This window comes from Callithrix jacchus, chromosome 1 (genome assembly GCF_049354715.1).
Source record: "Callithrix jacchus isolate 240 chromosome 1, calJac240_pri, whole genome shotgun sequence".
Taxonomy (NCBI): domain Eukaryota; kingdom Metazoa; phylum Chordata; class Mammalia; order Primates; family Cebidae; genus Callithrix; species Callithrix jacchus.
The window spans coordinates 194,615,302-194,636,520 of record NC_133502.1 but is presented as its reverse complement, the minus strand read 5'-3'; the positions used below and the strand labels follow the sequence as shown (position 1 = coordinate 194,636,520).

Sequence of the window (21,219 nt, the reverse complement as noted above, 5' to 3'; positions counted from 1 at the left end):
AGAAGGGAAGATTAAATTGTGGGGTCAATTACTAATTTGGATTTGGGGATGTGGCAGGAGATAGAGATCACCCTCAACCCTCCTTAGCTCTTTCACTTTTGAGATGGAGTCTCTCTGTGCTCTAAGGCTGGAGTACAGTGGTGTGATCTCGGCTCACTGTAATCTTCACTTCCCAGCTTAAGCGATTCTCATGCCTCAACCTCCTGAGTAACTGGGACCACAGGTGCTCACCAACCACGCTTGGTTAATTTTTAAGTTTTTTTTTTTTTTTTTTTAGCAGAGGCTGGGTTTCACCATATTGGCCAGGCTGGTTTTGAACTCCTGGACTCATGTGATCTGCTCACCTTGGCCTCCCAAAGTGTTGGGATTACAGGTGTGAGCCACTCCACCTGGCCTCAACCCTCCTTTAGCTCTTCAGTGGGCTCTTTGCCTGGATCTAGAAATCAAATTAACACCAGGCAGATTAGCAAGAGAAACTCGTACAAATGTTATCAGTTTTACATGCGCATGGGGATCTTTACCAGTGAAGCATGCAAAGTACCCAGCACAGAGAAGGGCGTAAGTAAGTCACTTCCCTTCCCTTCTGTACCTTGAACAAAGCTGAGCTGCTCTTGGTCCCCACGGTAACTCTGTAAATTATTGTTACCGCTTTGCAGCCTGCGGCAGCCTTGGATTATTTACGCCTGCGCGGTGGGCGCTGAGTACGTAGAAAGCGGCGCGGCAGACGCTGCCCGAGTCGCCTGGCAACTGAATAACGCGGGCGCGCGTTATTGCAAGCAGAAACGGCTGCGGAAGCAGGTGAGGCGGCGGCGGTGGGCTAGGGCTCCGGGGACAGGGGGGCCCAGTGACCTACCCAGTCCCATTCACAAGGGGCCCATGTCCCCACACTCAAAGTCACATTGTTTCGTCTCCGGCCGGACGCTTCCAGCCCATGCCCCTTAGAGGAAGGCAGCCCCCTGTCTCCAGCGCCCACCGTTCCTGCGAGGGGAGCTCAACTCAAATATGGCGTTTCTCCCAGCCCGGCCCCCACCTCTACCGTTTGCATCTGGTGTCCCGCATGAGCATCTGGCTTACCTTTTACCAGAGTAGATTCCTACAGGCCTGCGGCCTGTCTGTCCATTCGACTAACCATGAAAACAACCATGATTAAAACCACAGCCAATGTATCTGAAGCCCTGGTGTGCCAGGCTCATGTGTATTAGTTAATATGACAATCCTGGGAGGGAGGGAAGGAGGTGCTGTTAGCATCTCCCCTTTGAAGCTGCAGAAAGACACACATAGAGGAAGTGGCTTGCCAAGAGTCACTCATGGCTTGAGTCTGGAGCCAGTTCTTGGCTACTAACCCACACTACTTATAGTTGCTAAAACTGGGTGTGTGTGTAGTAAAAATAAATCACCTTTTAACATTAATTTCTTTTTGTGGATGTGTCAGAAACATCTGAATATGGGCTCCTAGCAGTGAATGGACTAGACCCAGATTTGAACATTGACTCCTAGTCTTACCAGTTTCATGGCCTCCAGTAAGCTCCTTGGCCAGAACCTCAGCTACCTCATTTGTAGAATGTGGATAATACAAGCCCCCTTCTTACTGAGTTGGAACTACTTATTGGCACAAGATAAGCGCGAAACAGTGATCATCTTGGGGTTTGCCTGTTGTGTTTGTTTTGTCCTTTGGTGCCTTTGACTGAAGGTCCAGATGGAAGTCTCAGTGGTTTCTTCAGTGAAGCACGATTGTGTGGAAGAGCTCTGGAGTTTGCAGTTTGGGCTGTTGCTTACCTTCCCTGGGACTTTGAGCACGTCTCTTCATTGCTCTCAGCCTCAGTTTGCTCATCTGTAAAATGAAAATAAGAAAATAAAAGTACCCATCTGCCTGCCCTCGGAGTCTGGAGGATCAAATAAGAAGTAGCTTTTAAATCATAATTGAAATAATAACAGCTTTTTGGGTTCTTTTAGTGAGTGGTTTCCGCAGAGCTTCATCTGGGGAGGCCTCTATAGTTGGAGAAAGATGGCTCAATCCGGAAACTCCATGGAACTTCCCATTAACATCAATGCCGCCCAAGTTACCACTGCCTATGGCCATCGGGCACTGCCTAAGCTGAATGAGGAGCTGCAGTCAGAGGACCTCCAGACGAGGCAGAAAGCCCTCATGGCCCTGTGTGACCTCATGCATGACCCCGAGTATATCTACAAGGCCATGAACATAGGTGAGCGTGACACAGCACACGTGACTATGACTGGGGTTCTAGCATGGCTTTGGACACTTGGTAGAACTTCAGTAATCAGGGTTGCTATTGTTTGAGCCTGGCTCCAGGCCAGTTCCACCTCAGGTGTAGTGCCCAGGTTCTTTTTAAAAAATATTTATTTATAGGGGCAGGGTCTTGCCATCTCCCAGGCAGTGACAGAATCATAACTCACTGTAACCTTGAAATCTTGGGTTCAAGAGATCCTTCCTGAGTAACTAGGACTACAGGCATGTACCACCATGCCTGACCACCTAAAAAAATTTTTTTTTTATAAACAAGATCTTGCTATGTTGCCCAGGCTGTTCTTGAACTCTTGGCCTCAATTGATCCTTTCAGGTCAGCCTCCAAAGTTTTGGGGTTATAGGCATGAGCTACCACACCCAGCCTGGATTATCTTATTCCTCAGAGCAGCCACCTACAAAGGAGGGTCCATTCTCAACCAACAAATAAGAAAAGCACACTTCAGAGAAGGGTTGTGAGTCTAGGGTTGCCCAATAAACAAATAAAGCTGGATTTTTATTTTTTTTGAGACGGAGTCTCTCTCTGTCATTCAGGCTGGAGTGCAATGGCACAATCTTGGCTCACTGAAACCTCCGCCTCTTGGGTTCAAGCAATCCTCCTGCCTTAGCCTCTTGAGTAGCTGGGATTACAGGCACCTGCCACCACGCCAGGCTAATTTTTGCATTTTTAGTAGAGATGGAGTTTCATCGTGTTGGTCAGGCTGGTCTCAAACTCCTGACCTCAAGTGATCCACCCACCGCAGCCTCCCAAAGTCCTGGGATTGCAGGTGTGAGCCACCGCACCTGGCCAAAGCTTCATTTTTATTTATTTTTATTTTTTTTGGGATGGAGTTTCACTGTTGTTACCCAGACTGGAGTGCAATGGCACGATCTCGGCTCACTGCAACCTCCACCTTCTGGGTTCAAGCAATTCTCCTGCCTCAGCCTCCCGAGTAGCTGGGACTACAGGCGCAGACCACCATGCCCAGCTAATTTTTGTATTTTTAGTAGAGATGGGGTTTCATCTTGTTGACCAGGATGGTCTCCATCTCTTGACCTCGTGATCCACCCACCTCAGCCTCCCAAAGTGCTGGGATTATAGGCGTGAGCCACTGCGCCTGGCCAAAGCTTCATTTTTATTTGCTAAATCTGGCATCCCTAGGTGTATCCCACTCAAGTTCATGTGACTAGTTTGAGACAGTCACATGACTGTTATAATTTGACCCCATGTCTCTCTTGGGTTCAAATAAATGGCAAAGGCCACTTTCTTATCCCCATGACAGACTTCGTGAGAAGGCACTAGTAGGAAGTGTACAGGGAGAATCACTAGGAGGGTTGGATAGGACAGTCCCTGGGTATGAGCCTCTTCAGTGACTCTGAAATGCTGCATAACCCACATGATTCCCCAGGTCCCCAAATCAGAGGAACCTCTGGTACATTCCTGTCCCAACTGGCCCACTTGTTGACTTCTGGGTTAGTTGGTTTCTGAGACTGGCAAACATTCAAGGGTCTCTTTGTTTGTTTGTTTGTTGTAGGCTGCATGGAGAACTTGAAAGCTTTGCTGAAGGATAGAAACAGCATGGTGCGGATAAAGACCACCGAGGTTCTCTACATCATGGCGAGCCATAGCGTGGGCAGGTGGGACGCTGTTCTGGAAACCAGTGCGACACTTGCAAGCTGCACTTCTCTCCTGGGTAGTTCAGATCCTACCCATGCGTCTAGGTGGATTCCCTTGAGCCACCTACAGTGCTCTGGAGTTTTGTCTGCAGCCCCAGTTTTTGGAGGAACTTCAATTTAGCCAGAGCGGGACTCTGTGGGGTGATTTTGGTTACCTCTGTGGGGTTCTAATGGACCCTCTGTTCAGACTGATTTTTATGTTTTGAGCTCTAAGCTTCTTCTTCCCTCCTTCCCTTTCTTCCTTCCTCCCTTTCTCCCTTCCTTCCTCCCTCCCCGCCTCCTTTCCTTCCTTCCTTTTCTTTTTTTAAAAATTTTTATTATTTTATTATTTTTTATTTTTTATATTTTGGAGGTTTCAGTGGGACGGGAGAATCACAAGGAATCAGGTGTTCAGAGGAATGTATTGAATAGAGGTGAGGAGCTAGAATGTTGAAAAGTAAAAAAAAGAGAGAAGGAGAGGAAGAAAGGAAGAAAAAGAGGGAGAGAGAACAGGAATATTGCTTCATTCTAAAAATGGGTATTAATAATGGCCAATCAATATTTTGTGTATTTAAAATGGAGAACTCTATAAATATTTATTGAGTTTACTTGTTCCGGATCTGAGTTGAAGTCCTGGATATCCTTATTAATTGTCTGTCTCATTGAGTCTAAATCTCATTATGGGTCTTATGTATCTGGGTATTAAGATCTCTTATTGTTGCATTGATCCTTTTACCACTGTATCTTTGTTGCTTTGAAATCTATTATCAAATGTGAGAATTGCAACTCCTGCTTTTTGTTTATTTATTTATTTTTGCTCTCCATTTGGTTGGTAAATTTTTCTCCAACCCTTTGTTTTGAGTCTTTGTGTATCTTTGGATATACCGTTAGGTTTTGGCTGTATCTTTTGATTGGGGGATTTAGTCGATTTAAATTTAGGGTTACTGCCATTTGATGTTAACTGGCTATTTTATCCATTCGTTGATGTAAATTCTTCTTTATGCTGATGCTCTTTACTTTTTGGTATATTTTTAGAAAGGCTCATACTGGTTGTTCCTTTCTATGTGTAATGCTTCTTTCAGAAGTTCTTGTAAAGCAGGCCTGGTGGTAATAAAATCTCTGAGTTCTTGCTTGTTCATAAAAGATTTTATTTTTCCTTCAATTGTGAAGCTTAGTTTGGCAGGATATGAGATTCTAGGCTGAAAGTTCTGTTCTTTAAGTATGTTGAATATTGGCCCCCACTCTCTTCTGGCTTGTAGGGTTTCTGCTGAGAGATCTGCTATAAGTCTAATAGGCTTCCCTTTATGGGTAACCTGGCCTTTCTCTCTGGCTGCCCTTAGTATTTTCTCCTTCGTTTCGATCCTGGTGAATCTAACGATTATGTGCCTTGGGGTTGCTCTTCTTGAGGAATATCTTTGTGGTGTTCTCTGTATTACCTGGGGTTGAATAGTGTCCTGCTTTGCTAGATTGGGAAAATTTTCCTGGATAATATCCTGAAAAGTATTTTCCAGCTTGGATTCATTCTCTCCATCACATTCAGGTACACCAATCAAACATAGATTGGGTCTTTTTACATAGTCCCATATTTCTTGGAGACTTTGCTCATTCCTTTTCATCCTTTTTTCTCTATTCTTGTCTTGTCATTTTATTTCATTAAGTTGGTCTTCGACCTCTGATATCCTTTCTTCTGCTTGATCCATTCTGCTATTTAAACTTGTGCATATTTCACTTTTCTTTCCTTCTTTCGTTCTTCCTTTCTCTCTCTCTCTCTCTCTCCTTTTCTTACTTTGAGACTGTCTCTTGCTGTGTAGCCCAGGCTGGAGTGCAGTTGCATGATCTCAGCTTACTGCAGCATCTGTCCCTTCAGGCTCAAGCAATTCTTGTGCCTTAGCCTACTGAGTAGCTGGGACTACAGGCATGCGCCATCATGCTTGGCTAATGTTTGTATTTTTAGTAGACACAGGGTTTCATCATGTTGGCCACTCTGGTTTCGAACTCCTGGGCTCAAATGATCTGCCTGCCTCGGCCTCCCAAAGTGCTGGGATTATAGGCATGAGCCACTGCACCCAGCCAAGCTTCCCACTTTCAAGGTGGGAAGAAAGTTCAGATCCTACCTCTGCAACAATTTTGTCATTTCTTTTTCTTTCTTTCTTTTTTTCTTTTGAGATGGAGTTTTGCTTTTGTGGCCCAGGCTGGAATGCAATGGCATGATCTCAGCTCACTGCAACCTCTGCCTCTCGGGTTCAAGTGATTCTCTTGCCTCAGCCTCCCAAGTAGCTGGAATTACAGGCATGTGCCACCACACCTGGCTAATTTTTTAGTAGAGATGGAGTTTCTCCATGTTTGTCAGGCTGGTCTCGAACTCCCGACCTCAGGTAATCTGCTCGCTTTGGCCTCCCAAAGTTCTGGGATTATGGGCTTGAGCCATTGAGCCTGGCCCAATTTTGCCATTTCTTAGCTTTTTACAGAGAGCGCAGTTCTCCAACCCAGATCACCATGGGGCCTGTGGCTTTGGCTCCTCTCTCTGTGAGGGTATTAAAACAATAGCCTCAAAGTGCATATCTGGTCTGGGCTGGTGGCCTCACTTCCTGTTCATGTTGGCCAGGTTCTTGGTTTCTCACACCTGGAAGTGTCCTTTTCCTTTATAAGCACAGATTCACATTTTAAAGTATTTCAAATAGCATTTTACTTAGGTGCCGGGGCAACAGGGTGAGGATGGTTGGAGGTGTTTCTTGGCTCACTCTTTTGTCCAGTGATCACTAGTTTTACTCTGTATTAAAAACAAAATCGTGGTCAGGCACGGTGGCCCATGCCTGTAATCCTAGCGCCAAGGTGGGTGGATCACAAGGTCAAGAGATCGAGACCATCCTGGCCAACATGGGGAAATGCCATCTCTACTAAAAATATAAAAATTAGCCAGGCGTGGTGGCACGTGCCTGTGGTCCCAGCTACTCAGGAGGCTGAGGTGGAAGAATTGCTTGAACCCAGGAGGTGGAAACTGCAGTGTGCCAGGATTGCGCCACTGCACTCCAGCCTGGTGACAGAGCAAGACTGCATCTCAAAACAAACAAAACACAAAATCGCAATGTTACAACTCTTTTCGAATTTGTCTGGTGGGTTTGCTTGTTTTCACTGGAAACTTTCCCCACCAGCCTCCCACTAAAAAACAACAAAAAACAAAAACAGAACCCTACATCACAAACACCCCCAAGCCCTGCCCCAGGTCTTCTGGATAAAGGGGGCCACTGCCCAGTGTGCACAGGCCTAGAAGGAAGAAAAGACAAGAGAGGCAAGGTGCTGACTGCCTTGGGGCTTGTGTGGTGTAAACAGGTACCCATTCAGAGAGGCTCCAGATTGTTTCAGGAGTGCCAGGACATCTCACAAAACCCAAAGTCACTCAGCCCTGCCAGTCCCCAAGCTCTCCTTGCCTTGGTGGCTGATCCTGTTTGCAGCCCTGGCCCTGTGTGAACCGTGTGTGTGTGGAGGTGGTGCCAAGGCTAGCACCCTAATTCACATGCTTTGTACCAAGAAGGGCAGGCCAGTACTGCGGACAGACCAGTGAAGTAGGGGCACAAATCCCGGCCTCTCAAGGGGCCTACTCTTTCCTGCTCTGTGACCTGGGCAACACTCGTGATCCCAGCCTCACTCTGCAGACCTCAAAGGACCCAGGCAAGGTGCTTTCAAAGGTCAGGGACACACAGGAGGCAAGTCACCTTTCCTGCTGTTCTTTTTTCCCCACTTTTCTGGACCCGATATGGACATTAAGTAGTAAACCCCAGTGAGAGGGGACAGATGCTGAGAGGACAGGTCCTTGAAGCCTGAGCAATTATTAGATTAGTGCAAAACTAATTGTGGTTTTGGGATTAAAAGTCAAGGCAAAGACTTCAATGACTTTTGCATCAACCTACTTATAAAGAATGGTAGGAAGGCAGATTGGCTGGAGTGCCTAAGCCAAGGGTCCTGTCTTTGTCCACATTAGCGAGGCAGGAACATGGTGAAGTGACCATCCCTGACAAGGACCTGATATGGCCTGGCCCATGCACTCCTTCAGCATTCTCAGAAATGTGGCCAACTTCTAAATTTCCCCTGAGGTCAGTGGTGACCTTATAACCAGTGCCAACAGTTTTCAGAGCCCCATAAGCTCTAGGTAGTGGCCCTGAACTTCCCAGGTAGGAGGCACACAGGCAAAAACAACTTTTTTTTTTTTTTGAGACAGAGTCTTGCTCTGTCTCCAGGCTGGAGTGCAGTGGCACTATCTGGGCTCACTGCAACCTCTGCCACCTGGGTTGAAGCGATTCCCCTTCCTCAACCTCCTGAGTAGCTGGGAATACAGGTGTGTGCCACCACGCCTAGCTCATTTTTGTATTTTTAGTAGAGATGGGGTTCCCCTTGTTGGCCAAGATGGTCTCGATCTCCTGACCTTGTGATCTACCTGCCTCGGCCTCCCAAAGTGCTGGGATTACAGGTGTGAACCACCACGCCCGGCCACAGCTGACTTTCAAAGCATAAGAAACATGGAGTGGGTGATAGGCACTGACCAAGGAGGCCCCTGCAGTCAGGGAAGACCCCTGTAGCTTGTGTGTCCCACAGTGACTTTCTTCTTGAGAACAGTTCAAAATACACCATAAGTGAAATTGTGACCAGTACTGCAGTAGCACAACTGGTTGGGCACTTCCTGTGGGCACTTGGCTAGGGGGCTCCCGCATGCATCTCATTAATTCCTGAACCCAGCCTGAGAGATGTGACCTCAGAAGGCCTCTTTCAGGTGCACTCAGGTCCAGCAGTCGGTTAATCAAAAAGAAATGATTACAAAACAAGGAACTGAAGAAACGGTTCCCTTTAAATGGTTCATTTTAACCCAAAATGCAAAGGATAAGGCATTCACCCATCCCCATGTGGGGCCCAGGCCTTTTCTTGGATATGAGACCACTGATTGGTGTTTCTCATCATATTTTTTTGCTTAAACCATACTCATAACATCATCTGAGTTGCAGCTTTGGTTTCTTTAAAGTAGAGCAAGAACTCAAAGACATTAATGAAATAATCTGTATGCACAACCCTTCTGGAATCTTTGCCTGGCTAACTTTTAAAATTTTAAGTAGGGACTGGGTCTCACTATGTTGCCAGGCTGGTCTGGAACTCTTGGCCCAAGTGATTCTCCCACCTCAGTCTCCCAAAGAGCTGGGATTAGGTGTGAGCCAGGAATGTGGTCTCCTCCAGTAGCCTGGATCAGACTCCAGCAGGGAATCTGACTTTTCATATTTGACCCTCTCAGGCCATGGTCTCACTTATGTCTCTATCCGTCCTCCCTTCCCTAGATTCGCCTTTCTAGAGCACGACATCGTCCTTGCCCTGTCCTTCCTGCTGAATGACCCTAGCCCAGTCTGCCGGAGGAACCTGTACAAGGCATACATGCAGCTGGTCCAGGTGCCTAGAGGTAGGCTCGTGTCCTGCACACACATTGGCCAGACACTCAGATTGTCTGCTGGTCTCCTCTACAGGTCACATATGTACCAGGCTGTAGATCATCAAGTGTTGATTAAATCACAACATACATATTAGAAAAGCACATGTCTGGCCAGGCGCGGTGGTTCACACCTGTAATCCCAGCACTTTGGGAGGCTGAGGCGGGCAGATCATGAGGTCAGGAGTTCAACACCAGCCTGACCAATATGGTGAAACCCCATCTCTACTAAAACTACGAAAATTAGCTGGGTGTGGTGGCGGGTGCCTGTAATCCCAGCTACTTGGGAGGCTGAGGCAGGAGAATTGCTTCAGGAGGTGGAGGTTGCAGGAGGCAGAGGTTGCAGTGAGCCAAGATTGCACCACTGCACTTCAGCCTGAGTGACAGAGCGAGACTCCATCTCAAAACAAAGCAAAAGCACGTGTCCTAAACAAACATTTGATTAAATGGTTCTGAGTGAACATGTCAGGTAACTGCTACTCCAAAGAAGATAAGGTAGAGTATTACCACCTCTACAGAAACTTCCCATATGCCCATGCTGGATACTACCCTCAACCAATGGCAAACAGTATCTTCAATTTCTAAGACCACAGATTATGCCTCTTTTACAACTTTATATCAGTGGAAACACAGCTTATAATATCTTGCTTGTAGCTACTTTTGCTTAATGTTTTATTTCCGAGCCTTCTATGTGGTATGTATGACCGATTTTTGCGGGTTTATGCTGGAGTATGGTATTTACGCTATGTGAGTATACTACAGTTTACTTACCCATTCCATTGCTGACATGCATCCGAATTGTTTCTAGCTTATGGCTACCAAGAATAGAGTGGCTATAAATACTCTTGTAAATGTCTTTTGATGGACACGTCTATGCATTTATTTTGAAACATACCTGGCAGGAGAATGGCTGGCCTGGGTAAGTTTATGTTTAGCTTTTAGAAGGTACTACCCAATCGTTTTCTAAAATATTTGTGTTTGGCACATGCCCAGTCCCAGCTACACAAGAGGCTGAAGCAGGTGGATTGCTTGAACCTAGGAGTTCTAGGCTGTAGTGCCCTATGCCAGTTGGGTGTCTGCACTAAGTTCAGCATCAATATGGTAGCCTCCCAAGATGGGGGGACCACCAGGTTGCCTGAGGAGGGGTGAACCAGTCCAGCTCACAAACAGAGCAGGTCAAAGCTCCTGTATCAGTCACAGGACTGCACCTGTGAATAACCACTGCATTCCAGCCTGGGCAACATAGCAGGAATAAAATATAAAATGAAATGAAATATTAGTACCAGTCTGTACTCCCACTAGCAGTATATGAGAGTTTCAGGTGCTTTACATCCTCAATCATAGATTTTTTTTCGGTCTTTTTATGTTAGCTATTTTGGTGGGTGTGTAGTAGCATCTCATTTTGGTTTTAATTTATATTTCCCTGATGACTAAAAGGGGATGCCCTGTAAATATTTTCTTGTGTGAAATACAATAGCACATGTTTAAGGGATAAAGAAGGCCTGCCCTAGAGGCAATGTTGCCTGCAGTTCCTGGCCCACCGCACCTGCTGATTAGATGGAGAGTCTGGGGTAACAGCTACCCAACAACTGCAGCTAGAGAGTTAAGATTTATAGCAGATAGATACCTGCCCAGTCGCGTGATGCAATTATTTTTATTATTTACTTATTTATTTTGAGATGGAGTTTCGCTCTTGTTACCCAGGCTGGAGTGCAATGGTGTGATCTCAGCTCACCGCAACCTCCACCTCCTGGGTTCAGGCAATTCTCCTGCCTCAGCCTCCTGAGTAGCTGGGATTACAGGCATGCATCACCATGCCCAGCTAATTTTTTGTATTTTTAGTAGAGATGGGGTTTCACCACATTGACCAGGATGGTCGTGATCTCTTGACCTCGTGATCCACCTGCCTCGGCCTCCCAAAGTGCTGGGATTACAGGCTTGAGCCACCGTGCCCGGCCGGCAATGAGTATTTTTAAATGAGCCTTGAAAGGATTCCCTCAAGGGCCATGACAGGAAGTCTTGAAGGGGATACCTTAGCTCAAGTGGACAAACAGATGTTGTAGCCAAGGAGTCAGATGAACCTGGGTTCCCTCTGCCCTTCCCCGTGCACCCCTGGACAGGCTATTTCTGAGGTCTAAAGGACCTGCCTCAGAGGCCAGAAAAGTGGATGAAGTGGAAACACTGGCCTGGTGTATAGCACAGCATCCTGATGAAGGATGTAGTGTAAATGTTCAAGCCCCGATGTGAGCATTCCCTGGATGAAGGCTCAGGGAGAAATGACTACAGGATCAGCTGCAGATAGGTGGGCCCAACAGAGCAGAGCCCATGAGGGTCTAGGATTGTTGCTTGGCCACTGAACCGGGCTGGGAGTTGAGCACGCTAGGCCTGTGGTTTTTTAAAAACACCACCATGCCCCTGGTCCTCTCCTAGGCCACCAGGATCAGTCTCTGGGGGCGGGGCCCTGCATACATATTTTTGAAAACACACCTTGAATGATTGTCATGCGTGCCCTGGGGTTGAGAGCCCCTGGGGTATTGGGGTGATCCATGGGGGACCAGTGCTGGGTTGAGCTAAATGAATGCCCTGTGCTCACTGTAAAGGAACCTGAGGAATAAGTGAGGGTCTTGTCCCCTCATTTTTGGAGTGTGGGGAGAGGGGACTTGCTGGTCTCAACCAGGCCTCTTATGACGATTGTGACCTATTTAAAGCATTCAGAGAAGCACAGGGATGGTGATAAGAGCATTATATCCCCAGCCAGCTTTGCCAGACCTTTTCATTCTATATCCATATTTTCTACTTGCTGGAAATTTTTATTTGAAGCAATCATAGGCATAGTCCAAGTACCCTGTGAACCTTCCCCACCCAGAGCGCTCTTCCTCCTGCCTTTCCTTGAGCCACCAATAACTTGGTGACTATGTCCCCAAAATGAATATCTTTATATTTTACCACAGATAAAATTACATACAGACTGTATATAATCTTGATTTGCATGTTTTTAAACTATGTAAATGGATCTCGATGTATGTATCCCTCTGCTACTTCCAAAACCTTAAAAAACCTAAATAACATTAGAGATTTGTGGAAATTTTGAGAAGTATTCATGTCGTGCCACTGGCTGTATTTCATTCATTTCCATCACTGTACACCGTTCTGGTGTTTCAATGTATCATGATGCACTTGCCCAGCCCAGGCTGGCAGGCTTGTTGGTTGTTTGTACTCCTGTATTGCAGAAGGACTGTGCCATGGCCATTCCTGCTCGGGGCTTCCTGGTACCCTAGAAGGAGAGTCCCCTAGGGCCTCTGCCAGGGAAGCCATCGCTGGGTTAGGGAGAATGTTTGCCTTCAGCTTTGTTGGGTATTGCAATTGCCTCAGCCCAGCCTCTGGTCTCCAGAGAGCCCCGTCCTGATGGATGTGCTCACCAGGACTGTGATCCCTGTCCTGGTGAGAGTCAACATCTTCCCCTGCCCGACACCTCCTCAGATTCCTCTCCTGCTCAGTGCCTCTGGAGAGCCTGTGTTCATTCTGTCGCTGAGTTGTTTTTCCATTTATTATTGATTTGAAGGAGTATGTCATTTATCCTGGATTCCAACCCTTTGTTGGTTACTTACATTGCAAATATAATTTCCCAGACGGCTTGGCTTCTCACTGTGCCTTTGTTGAGTCATAGTCCCACAGCTTTTCTTTTTTTCTGAGACAGAGTCTTGCTCTGTCACCTGGGCTGGAATGCAGTGGCACGATCTTGGCTCATTGCAACCTCCACCTCTGAGGTTCAAGTGATTCTCCTGCCTCAGCCTCCCAAGTAGCTGGGATTACAGGCATGCACCTGTCTAATTTTTGTATTTTTAATAGAGACGGGGTTTTGCTATGTTGGCCAGGCTGGTTTTGAACTCCTGACCTCATGATCTGCCTGCCTGGGCCTCCCAAAGTGCTGGGGTTACAGGCGTGAGCTGCTGTGCCCAGCCCCAGCAGTTTTTCATTTGAATAATGTAGTAAATTTCATCAGTTTTTTCCTCTGTGCGTTTTTTTTTGGAGTGCCTTGTAAGAGAATCTTTCTTTACCCTGACTCATGAAGATATTCTGCCATATTTTCTTCTAAAATATACGAGTTTGCTTTTCGCCATCTCCTCCCCTTGGCTTTTTCTGCGGTCCACAAACATTGGGTGCAGCATTAGGAGCAGGGGCTGTGGTACTGACAAGCTCAGGAACAAAAGCCTCACTGGGGGTCCGGGTGGTGAGCCTCAGACTTCAGTGCAGGGTTTGCTGGGTGCTGCTCATGATCGTGAAGTGCCCAGAAAGGAGGCCTAGGACACCAGCTGTGCAGGGGACAGTTGAACAACGGGCAGAGGGAGGAAGGGAAAGAGGCAATGTGGTGAGTACCCAGGAGATCCATTCTGGGGTACACTGAGTGCCATGGCCTCTGGATTAGCCAGTTGTGACTGTCTCCCAAGTGGTGTCTTTCATGGGCCCCTGGATAGGGGCCCAGGAGTGAGGAGGGCATCTGTTTCAGTGACTCTACCCTTACCAGCGTGCAGCCTTGGACAATAGCTTCACCTGTGGGAGCGTGGGTGTCATCACCTGTGTGGCTTAGCTGGGACAGTGTCTGAGCAGGGCTTAGCTGGCTCCCAGCCCATGCTGGTGGCTATTGGTGTGGTTTCCTATCAGTGGCCACAACGGAAGGCTGTTTGCACCATGGCACCCTCTGCACCTGGCAGAGCGCCTGGCATGTGGCTAGCTTTCAACAAATATTGGTTGTTTAGTAGGTTTTTTCTGGTCATACTTTAAAGGACAATTTGTTGGTTGTCTTCTTGCTACAGTTCACTCACCTGGTTGTTCATTCATTTGTTTGACGATATGTGTTGGGCCCCTGGTCTGTTCTGGCCACTGTGCTTCAGTTTCTTCTGTTGTGTCATGGGTGTCTGTGGGAGAGTCCTTGCTCTGGCCCTCAGTCCTTGGCTCTGGCCAGGTCTGGCTTGTGTGATTTCCCAGAGTAACCAGGAGGGGGCACCCAAGGACCGAGGATCGTCCCAGGTGGGTCCTGGCCCTGCTGGGGCCTTGAGGTCAAGCTGCAGTGCTCAGCCGCACGTAGTGGTGGCTCCTCATTCCTGTCCTTTCCTTCCAGGCTGGCTTCTCATGCCCCTTGGTGGTGCGATGTTAGGAGAGGAGAAACTAGGATTGTAGAGGCAGATGCCACGCACAGGCTGCCAGCCCAGAATCCCTGCCAGCTGGGCCCTGACACACAGGGTCTGCTTCTGCTCCCCAGCCTCTCTAACCCCATGGGAAAACAGGTTTTCATTTTGTGGGAGGGAGAACTCTGTGGTTGAAATTGACAATTCTTCTCTAACCAGATTTTGGGGTGCAGTTGAACAGCTCAGGGTCCCCTGGAAGTATCCCCTTACCATGAGTCTTGACTGGGCACACCTGTGAGTCTGCTCTGGCCCTGCCTCCAGTCACCCTCTCCTTGTGCCAGGCTCTGAGACACCAGGCCAGCTTTACCAGCAGCATGGTGGGGACTGCTCTGACCCTGACTCCGCACGTGGGCAGCCTGGGGGTGGAGACGGATGACCCTCCCAGCCCAGGGGAGAGCACCTGCCTGGGAGGAGGAGGGAGGCAGCAAGAATGCACCTGGGCTCTGCCTGTGGAAATTGGCTCCTTGGCCTCAGAAAGGAGTGGAACTAGGCTTGGGCAAGGGAGGGCGCCTGAGGGGGAGATGTCTGGATGCAGTTTGATCCAAGTCATTTGGGGGTGCAGGGGACATCCCTGGAGTCATAGCACCTAGGCTAGGGAGAAATCTGGGGGGGTCTATAGCCATACCACCCAGAATGCACCCAATCTTATCTGAACCCCAGGCACGGGGGCTGCTAGTGAAGCAAAGTAGGTGCTCCTGCTGCAGTGAGTGGTGCGCCTCATCCCAGGCTGGTGGCCTCAGGCGGGCCACCACTGCACCCTGTGTACCCTGTCCCTCCTCAGCAGCCACCCGTGGACACCCAGCTTCCTTTGACGGGCCCAAAGCATCTCCCTCCTTCTCCTGCCCTTGATGCCACAGGGTGAGGGGTGGAGGCCAGTTACAGGAGCAGGTCCTTTTCTGCCTTGCCTGCCCTCAGGGCAGCGTGCAGCAGGACCCCAGCCAGGCACACTCTCGGCCTGATAGTCTTTGGTGGGTAGTTGTACCCCATTCTTGGACTTAGCAGGAATGATGGTCACTGATAGGGACATTCTGGCCACTTGATTCCTGGCCTGCCAGGCCTCCCGCCCTTGTTGAGTCTTCTGGGTGAGGTAAGTGTCCAGGGTGAGGTCTAGCCTCAGTGTTGCCCCAAGTCCTCATGGTGCAGTGCAGCCCGTCCTGGCACTGTCCCCCGAGCCAGATGGACCCATCTGTTCTGGATGGCTGACGCTGGAAGTAGAGTGCCTCAGGGCCTGTGGCTGCTGTGGGGGCCTGGGGAATGTGGACAGACTAAAGCCTCTTGGGTCCTGGCCTGGTGGGGTCACTTGTCACACAGTGTGTGATGCTGATAAGTTATCGCCTCTCAGGGTCTCTGCTTCCACTTCTGTAGAATGGAATCAAGCATCTTGACCTCCCAGGAGTGTGCCCCACAGTGAGCAGTTACTGAGGAGAGCTGGGATTATCGTGACCACTGTTGTTGACCCATTGTACCACGAGGGTGACCACATGGGCTGCAGGCGAGGATGGCAATATCCCACAGGGAGCCACATGATGGTGGGTCCTGGGAAAGGAGGCTGGGGCTGCATGGAGTAGGACAAGGCAGGGTTATCACCTGCAGTGGACAGGGCTGGCCCAGCCACCCCCAGGCCCTCCCCTTCAGTCACCCTGCTGCCTGCTCTGGCCTCCTCTCACCAGCTCCTTTGGTGAATCCTGGTGCTTACTTCTCCTTGGCGAAGACTCTCTTGGACCCTCCCTGGAGCCCTGGCAGGTAGAATGTGGGGAAGGAGGAGACTTCCAAGAAGCTGCCCAGGTGACTTTGAGCTGTGAGGATGGGGAAGGACATGTCAGGCAAAGGGATCATTGGGAGCAAGAGCGGGATGAGGCAGGCTCAGGAGGACCAGTGCAGGTGAACTGTGGGGAAGATGGAGCCAGAGAGCCTGACCGTGTCCAGGGCTCCTTGGCAGCCTGCGGGGGAACTGGAGACTTCTGACTGGGTTCTGGGAACCAGGAGAAAGCACCCTCCGGGGAAGGCCTCCTTTGATCCTTGCACACATGAGGAAGGGAGGCTCAATCCCTTTTTCCCTTTAGCCGTTATTTTTAGATTAAAGATGCTCACGGTGAAATTACTGCTCTTTTCACAGTTGGCATTAAAAACACAAAATAAGCCTCAACGACTGTAAGTCACATGTTATTTCTTCGGAAACAGAAGCCCCTTTGGGTTCTTGCTGTTTGGTGACGTAGGAAGGTGTGAAGGGAGTCCCTGCGTGGGCTCAGGAGTGAGGATGGGGCGGTGACAGCGCCAGGGCTGCGTGTGTATCTGTGCATGTGTGTATGTGCCTGTGTGTGTGTGTGTGTATATGTGTGTGTGCCAACCCCCCCACTTTTCTTGAGGTCCTTTTTTGAGGAGGAGGCTGCGGGGTGGTTCTGTGCTGCTCCCTACAGCCTCCTGTCCTGTGCAGGTGTAGAGCCAGGTGAGGACCCCAGCAGTAGGAAAGATCAGCGTTTCTGCTCCTCCAGGGGTGAGCAGGATAGCTCCCGGGCGTGGTGAATCCTGGCCTGGCTGCTCCCTGACCTCAGGCACGTTTTCTTGTCTGTAAAATGGGCACCTCTGGAAACCTGCCCAGGTGGGGTGTTCCATAAAATCATTTGTAAGGAGCCCAGCTCCGTGTCTGGTTTGCAGCAGGCCCTTGGTGAATACATTCCATTGACTTCTCATCAGCACTTTTCTACTATATCCAGATACCTCTAACCACACAAGCCAGTCAGCACTGCATGCTCAGGGACCCCGCCTCCCCAACACCCTGCAAGGTTTGCCCTACACTGCTGGGGGCACAGGCACCCTCCAGGCCCTCCGGGCACCTCTTCCACTCTGTAAGAGGACTCTGAGCTTAGCCGAGGTGTCCGCATGGTGGGAGGGTTCCAGGGGATGGCACAGTCTGGGTCAGTGTTGGGTGGGATCTTGGGGGCAGTGGGAGGGGCAGGAGTCGTCATCACCCCCAAACCTCCACACCAGGACCACATGGACCTGGCAGTTTCTCCTTTGAGTTTCTTTCCTCTCGTGATGTTTATTCTTGATATTCATTGCAAAATGACTCTACCTAAATGTGTGGAGGTATAGGGGTGGGAGTGGAATATGGAAGCTCAGTATGACACCAAGTTTAGCCACAGGTCAGCCACACACATAGCACACTGGGACGATGCTGTGCTCCATTCAGGTTATTTTATTTTCTTAAAGTAGACAATCTTTGACTCTCATCCAATCACCAGCTTCTCTTTCCCCTGTACATCTCTTCAAGTCCTTGGCCATGATTCCGCACACTGACCTTGGACACACAGCTACTGCACGGAGAGAGGGAGGGAGAGCTGGTACGGGCTCTGGCGGCCCTCTCCTCTCCATGGTGGAGTTCCCATTTACACACAGCCCTCAGCCCTCGGAGAAGGTCCTTTCAAGGCGATTGCCCACAGGCCCTGGGACTGGAAGGCCCAGATTAGGGTCCCAGCAGGGCCTCCCTCAGGCCACAACACTGGCTGTGCCTTCACAGGAGTTGGAGCGTTCCCAGCCAGTCTCAGGCGCGGGCATGCCGGGACCAGGAGCGCCACCTCTTGCGCCCTTCCTTCACTCAGCAAAGCCACAGATAATTTACTCTTTAAATACCAAGACACCTAGCTATTGTTCATTTGCTTCCAGGTGAAAGAACCTTCTTTAAATTCGTCGCATTTATTTTCTTAAATAAAAACAAAGCAGAAAACCGCACCATTAACAAGAGGACACTGCAGAGGCTTATGTACAATACGTGTCCCGCGAGGCTGGCGCAGGACTGCCACTCACTCCAAAACTTCTTTGGAGCAAAGAGACAGAATCGTCCAGATAACAACTTTTACACTCAGCAAGCCAGACACAAAAAAGACCACCTGAAAAAAAAATATCTTTTGAAAATCTGCATTTAAAAAAGAATACTCAACCGCATTTGAAATTTTCTGGATTTTTTTTCTGCGAAACACCACAAGATTTGGCCAGAAAAAAAAAAAAAAGAATGTCAGAGAGGGAAAACCAGGTTTTGATTTATAAAACATCAGACTAGTAGAAGAAAAGCTGGAATCCCAGCTGGCCTAGATTGAAATAAATCGTGCCACTCGTTTTATTGTGTTGGTTTTTGCTGCATATTTGAAGCCGTTTAAAAAGAGTCGTGAGTGGCTGGAGGTCTGGTTAGTGCTGTCACCTGGCTCCTAAGGTCCCGGGTCCAGAACGAAAGTGGTGCAGAGCAGCTGTGTGCAGGCCAGCAGGGAAGGTGCACAGACCCTGCACTGGTCCTCCCTCTTGGTCAGCGGCAAGGTCCCTAGGCCAGAGCTCGGGCAGTGAGCTGGACTTCCTCCAGGCAACAGGGGTGCAACTGGCCAAACCTGGCTTCAGTCCTGCTGCCTATCCCCAACAATCCAATGCAGACCCCCAAGTGGAGTGGGGCCAACTCCAGAAGGCAAAGTGAAGGGGCAAGATGAGCTCATAGTGACCTTGTGACAGCTTCTAAGTTTTCAAGAGACCTTGACATTTTAGAGGATTTTGCCATCTCCAGATAAGTGTGTGTGTGTGCATGTGTGTGTCTATCTACCTAGCAATCTATCCATATATATTTATGTTTGCAGAAATGTGGGGCCAAGGAGGCAGAGGCCAAGGGGCGGGGGACATTCTTTAGGCCCCTGTTTTCTGCCTCTGGGTTGGGCCTCTCTAGCACGTGTTGGGGCATGACACCCCGTGGGTTTCACCACAGGTAGGCGGGCCTGGGCCTGGACCTGGCTCCTCAGCAAAGGCCAATGTACTTGAGATTGTTCTGTATGATGACATCTGTCACTGCGTCAAAGACGAACTGGATGTTACTGGTGTCGGTGGCGCAGGTAAAGTGGGAGTAGATCTCCTTGGTCTCCTTGTTGCGGTTCAGGTCTTCGAACTGCCGCTGGATGTAGACGGCGGCCTCCTCATACGTGTTCTGGCCCTTGTACTCGGGGAAGCAGATGGTGAGCGGGATGCGGCGGATCTTCTCTGCCAGCAGGTCCTTCTTGTTCAGGAAGAGGATGAGTGAGGTGTTGATAAACCAGTTGTTGTTGCAGATGGAGTCAAAGAGGCGCAGGCTCTCTGCCATCCGACTCTGGGGAAAGGAAAGTAATGGCGTTCATCAGGCCCGCCGCAGGCAGAGGCAGATCCCAGACCTGCATCCCTGCCAGAAGAAGCCCTTGCCCAAGGCTGGTCCCTGCAATGGCACCTCCATCTGCTGGGGAGGACCAGCCTAAATGTCCTCACCCACCTCCCACAGAAATAGCCGGCACCACCCTCCTTGCCTGTGTCACATGCTTGGAAGATGTTCTCTTTCCCCTTTTGGGTCTCTCCTCTGGGTGCCAGTGACCTCAACATATAGCTTTGGGGCTACAGCTGTGCCAAGCACAGCCTCCTAAACCCCTGGGCACCTCCAGCTCTGAGGATCCCACAGTCTTCCCATCTGCAGGCTGCCCACACATGGAAGCCCATCTGCTACAGGAGCCCCCGTCACATCACAGCTGCCTCAGTGCAGGCATACGCAGCCTTGTGTCCTATCTGGGTTCTGGCTCAGTTCTTTAAGACTCTGATCCTTCTGTGTGGTACCACTGGATACCAGGAGGTCTGTGAGGGAGCAGCCTTCGCTTCTGTAAACAAAGTCTCCACTTCTCAAGAGTCTCCAAACATCAGCCCGGGGCCAGGCTTCTCCACCCTCCAGCTGTGGCACTCCCACCAGCTGCTGCGGGGCATCTGGTGCCACCTTTCTGCCCAGGCAGGACCCTGGCATCCTGGACAGAGCTCTTTGTACATGCAGAGGACAGGAATTTGGTGGCCCAGGAAGTGGCAGCAACCACAATGGAGAGTGGTGCCCAGCCGCTCCTCAGTTCTCTTCTGAGAACCTTCCATGTGTTATAGTCAGGGGTCTGGGCTTTTAAGAAGCATGATGCTTTTGTCTGACTCCCCAGTTCACCACTTCCCCACAAAATGAACAAATTCTAACTTCTAAAAGGAGTAACTACCTGGAATTGCTGCTGGCCAAACCTGCCCCTGCTTCTTAGATAAACTGAATGAGCAAAGTATCCAAAGTCTGGAACTAGTCTGGCTTAGATCTGATGCTTCGGATTTAAGAACTTTTCTGGCCAGGTATGGTGGCTCATGCCTGTAATCTCAGCACTTTGGGAGGCTGAGGCGGGTGGATCACAAGATCAGGAGTTCAAGACCAGCCTGGCCAAATATTGAAACCCTGTCTCTACTTAAAAAAAAAAAAAAAAAAGCTGGGCATGGTGGTGGGCACCTGTAGTCACAGCCCCTTGGGAGGGTGAGGCAGGAAAATTGCTTGTACCTGGGAGGCAGAGGTTGCAGTCAGCCAAGATCATGCCACTGCACTCCAGCCTGAGCGACACAGTGAGCCTCCATCTCAAAACAAACAAACTTTTCTGACTAGACTACATCACAGTGACCATGGTAATGCAAGTGGTAACTGCATCTGGTGGCGATGACTCAGGCACAAAGCAACAGCATCACTAATGACTACAGTGACAATGATGCTGGTAACCACAGCTGGATGTGAGCTGCCAGCCTGTTCTCACATCTTCCCACTCCTGTTTTACAGATGAAGAAACTGAGTCTTGAAGGAGCAGGATATGTGCTCCAAGCCCCACAGCCAGGCA

The 21,219-nt window shown here is 49.4% G+C and overlaps 2 protein-coding genes and 1 non-coding gene across 7 annotated transcripts in view; 2 read left to right on the top strand and 1 right to left on the bottom strand.

Annotated features, from left to right (window-relative positions):
• The window catches only part of RSPH14 (radial spoke head 14 homolog), an 85,848-nt gene that overhangs the window by 1,114 nt on the left and 63,515 nt on the right, over positions 1-21,219 (top strand). For 2 of the 5 annotated variants that reach the window (XM_002743615.5, XM_035254553.3), the window contains exons 2-5: positions 657-798; positions 1,954-2,204; positions 3,778-3,880; positions 9,217-9,335. In XM_002743615.5, the coding sequence (XP_002743661.1) occupies positions 2,006-2,204; positions 3,778-3,880; positions 9,217-9,335 (421 nt within the window). In that variant the 5' untranslated portion in view covers positions 657-798; positions 1,954-2,005. Of the gene's footprint in view, positions 1-656; positions 799-1,432; positions 2,205-3,777; positions 3,881-9,216; positions 9,336-21,219 lie in introns of all 5 variants that reach the window. The other 3 variants (XM_035254511.2, XM_078336040.1, XM_078336039.1) reach the window with 3 other exon arrangements.
• On the top strand, positions 6,982-7,046 carry LOC118148359 (U7 small nuclear RNA). The gene has a single exon (XR_004735152.1). It is a non-coding gene; the product is annotated as a U7 small nuclear RNA (small nuclear RNA).
• Positions 17,727-21,219, bottom strand: part of GNAZ (G protein subunit alpha z) — a 53,490-nt gene continuing 49,997 nt past the window's right edge. Inside the window, exon 3 of the mRNA XM_078336038.1 lies at positions 17,727-19,664. Coding sequence (XP_078192164.1) covers positions 19,320-19,664 — 345 coding nt within the window. The 3' untranslated portion in view covers positions 17,727-19,319. The remainder of the gene's footprint in view (positions 19,665-21,219) is intronic.